At 34.4% G+C, this 2,500-nt stretch overlaps 1 protein-coding gene across 1 annotated transcript in view; it reads right to left on the minus strand.

Annotated features, from left to right (window-relative positions):
- NKX2-1 (NK2 homeobox 1) overlaps positions 1 to 770 on the minus strand; it is a 3,576-nt gene extending 2,806 nt beyond the window's left edge. The window contains exon 1 of the mRNA XM_040332624.1: positions 222 to 770. Within this exon, the coding sequence (XP_040188558.1) occupies positions 222 to 594 (373 nt within the window). The 5' untranslated portion in view covers positions 595 to 770. The remainder of the gene's footprint in view (positions 1 to 221) is intronic.
- Between the last annotated feature and the right edge of the window lie 1,730 nt (positions 771 to 2,500).

Genomic DNA, 2,500 nt, shown 5'->3' on the forward strand with positions numbered 1-2,500 from the left:
ATGAGGACTATAGGTCTAACTGCACACATCATCTTATGTCGGTAGTTTGCCTATTTATCGTGCCCCTGTACTTATCACACAGAAGTTACACATGTCGTGATACTACAATTGCTAGAATAAATATTGCATTTATAACAATTACCCGTAGACACTAGTATGAAAATGGTTATAAATATATATATTCTCCCTCACAGACACAAAAAAAAAGAGTTTGCACTTACTTGTAGAAAACCTGGGGTCTGGGTTGGTCCCATACCATCCAGTAGACGAACCATTCCTCATGGTCTCCTGGTAGGGTGGCAGCTCGCTCATATTGCCCAGGTTGCCCAGGTTGCCATTGCAGTAGCTCCCCATGGTGGTGTGGGATAACTGGGGGACCCCTGCCGCTGTCATGTGGTAGGCTGCACTTACAGCTCCATTGTGGCCCATAGCATGTTGTTGCATAGTAGGCTGAGACACGTGAGATTGTCTGTAGGCAGCCAGGGGAGCCCCTAAGCCAGTGCCCTCCATAGCCACCTTCTTGTAGCTCTCCTCCAGAGGACTCAATATGTCAGACACTGAGAATGGAGTAGTATGCTTGGGACTCATCGACATGTTTCTGAGACTGGGAGAAAAAAAAAACTCTCCCTCTCTCCTCTTTTTTTTTTTTTTCGCCAAATATTCTGGTGTTGCCTTAACGCCGATCTTGTTGGGTGTACACGTAAGAGAGCGGCTGAAGTCCGCCTTAATTGGGCTGAGTGGAGCTCAGAGCTTTCTTTGCGTTTGTTTTAGCCAGGCGCCAGGTTTTAGGCAGCAGAGGCGGGGCCAGCGCTGAACGCCAGACAATGGAGCCGCACCGAGCGCTGCTAATTAGCTTACATGCTGATCACACTGCAAACACCTTACACCGGCCTGATCCAACCATATTATCCACAATAAGGATACATTTACCGACCGATGGATCAAATCATACTTTTATATCTATCTACATATATGTGTCACCTATGTGTCTCTATCTATCGATCTATCTATCTATCTATCTATCTATCTATCTATCTATCTATCTATCCTTCCTTAATTTCCTATCCATATGTTATTCCCTGTCTGATATCTATCATCTATCTATCTATCTATCTATCTATCTATCTATCTATCTATCTATCTATCTATCTATCTAGCCTTCCTTAATTCCCTATCCGTATGTTATCCCCTGTCTGATATCTATCTATCTATCTATCTATCTATCTATCTATCTATCTATCTATCTATCTATCTAGCCATCCTTAATTTCCTTTCCATATGTTATCCCCTGTCTGATATCTATCTATCTATCTATCTATCTATCTATCTATCTATCTATCTATCTATCTATCTATATAGTCTTCCTTAATTTCCTATCCATATGTTATCCCCTGTCTGATATCTATCATCTATTTATCTATCTATCTATCTATCTATCTATCTATCTATCTATCTATCTATCTATCTATCTATCTATCTATCTATCTATCTATCTATCCAGCCTTCCTTAATTTCCTATCCATTACCCCCTATCTATTTATCGTATCTATCTAATACCACCTATCTAGCTTTGTACGATCTATCTCTCTATCTACGGATCATCTATCTACATATCTATCATCTATCTATGTATCATCTACCTTCATACCTATCATATCTACAATATATAGTTAAAAATACATATCTAATATATATCTAAATAGATATAAAATATCTATCTGTCTATCCATCTCGCCATGTTAATTAATGGTATTAATAACGAAATGGGCTCAAATGTTTATGTTTAATATTACTTATAAAAACATAAATATATATTATCATTTGAATTTGTATTATACATAACATATTTCCCATTTCCAGTAAATATGTAGCAATTGCATTATTTACTTTATAAACCTTAATATTAATAGAGCTAAATAAGTATTTTTTGTTAATATTTGTTTAAGCATTTCTACATTAGGTTTTTATTTGTAACCTATAGTGAATATCAATATATTTGTCTTGTAGCTACCTACTGTTTTATTTATGTATTTATGTATTTATGTATCTATCTATTAATCTCACTATCTGATAAGATATATATATATATATATATATATATATATATATATATATATATATATATATATATATATATATATATATATATATATATATACATATATATATATATATATATATATATATATATATATTTCTATATATGTATATATATACATACACACACACACACACATATATATATATAAATATATATGTACATTTGCTTAACAACTATCTATCTATCTATCTATCTATCTATCTATCTATCTATCTATCTATCTATCTATCTATCTATCTATCTGTCTATATATATCTATCTCTCTTGCTCTCTCTCTCCCCCCACCTAATCTGTAATGAGAAGTATGAGACATGCTGGAAGAGGAGATCTTTGGCTAGGTCACCTCCCTGGAAGTAATCTAATAAAATCTTATATTAAGAGCTGCACGGCAGAGGTGGT

This window comes from Rana temporaria, chromosome 13 (genome assembly GCF_905171775.1).
Source record: "Rana temporaria chromosome 13, aRanTem1.1, whole genome shotgun sequence".
Classification (NCBI taxonomy): domain Eukaryota; kingdom Metazoa; phylum Chordata; class Amphibia; order Anura; family Ranidae; genus Rana; species Rana temporaria.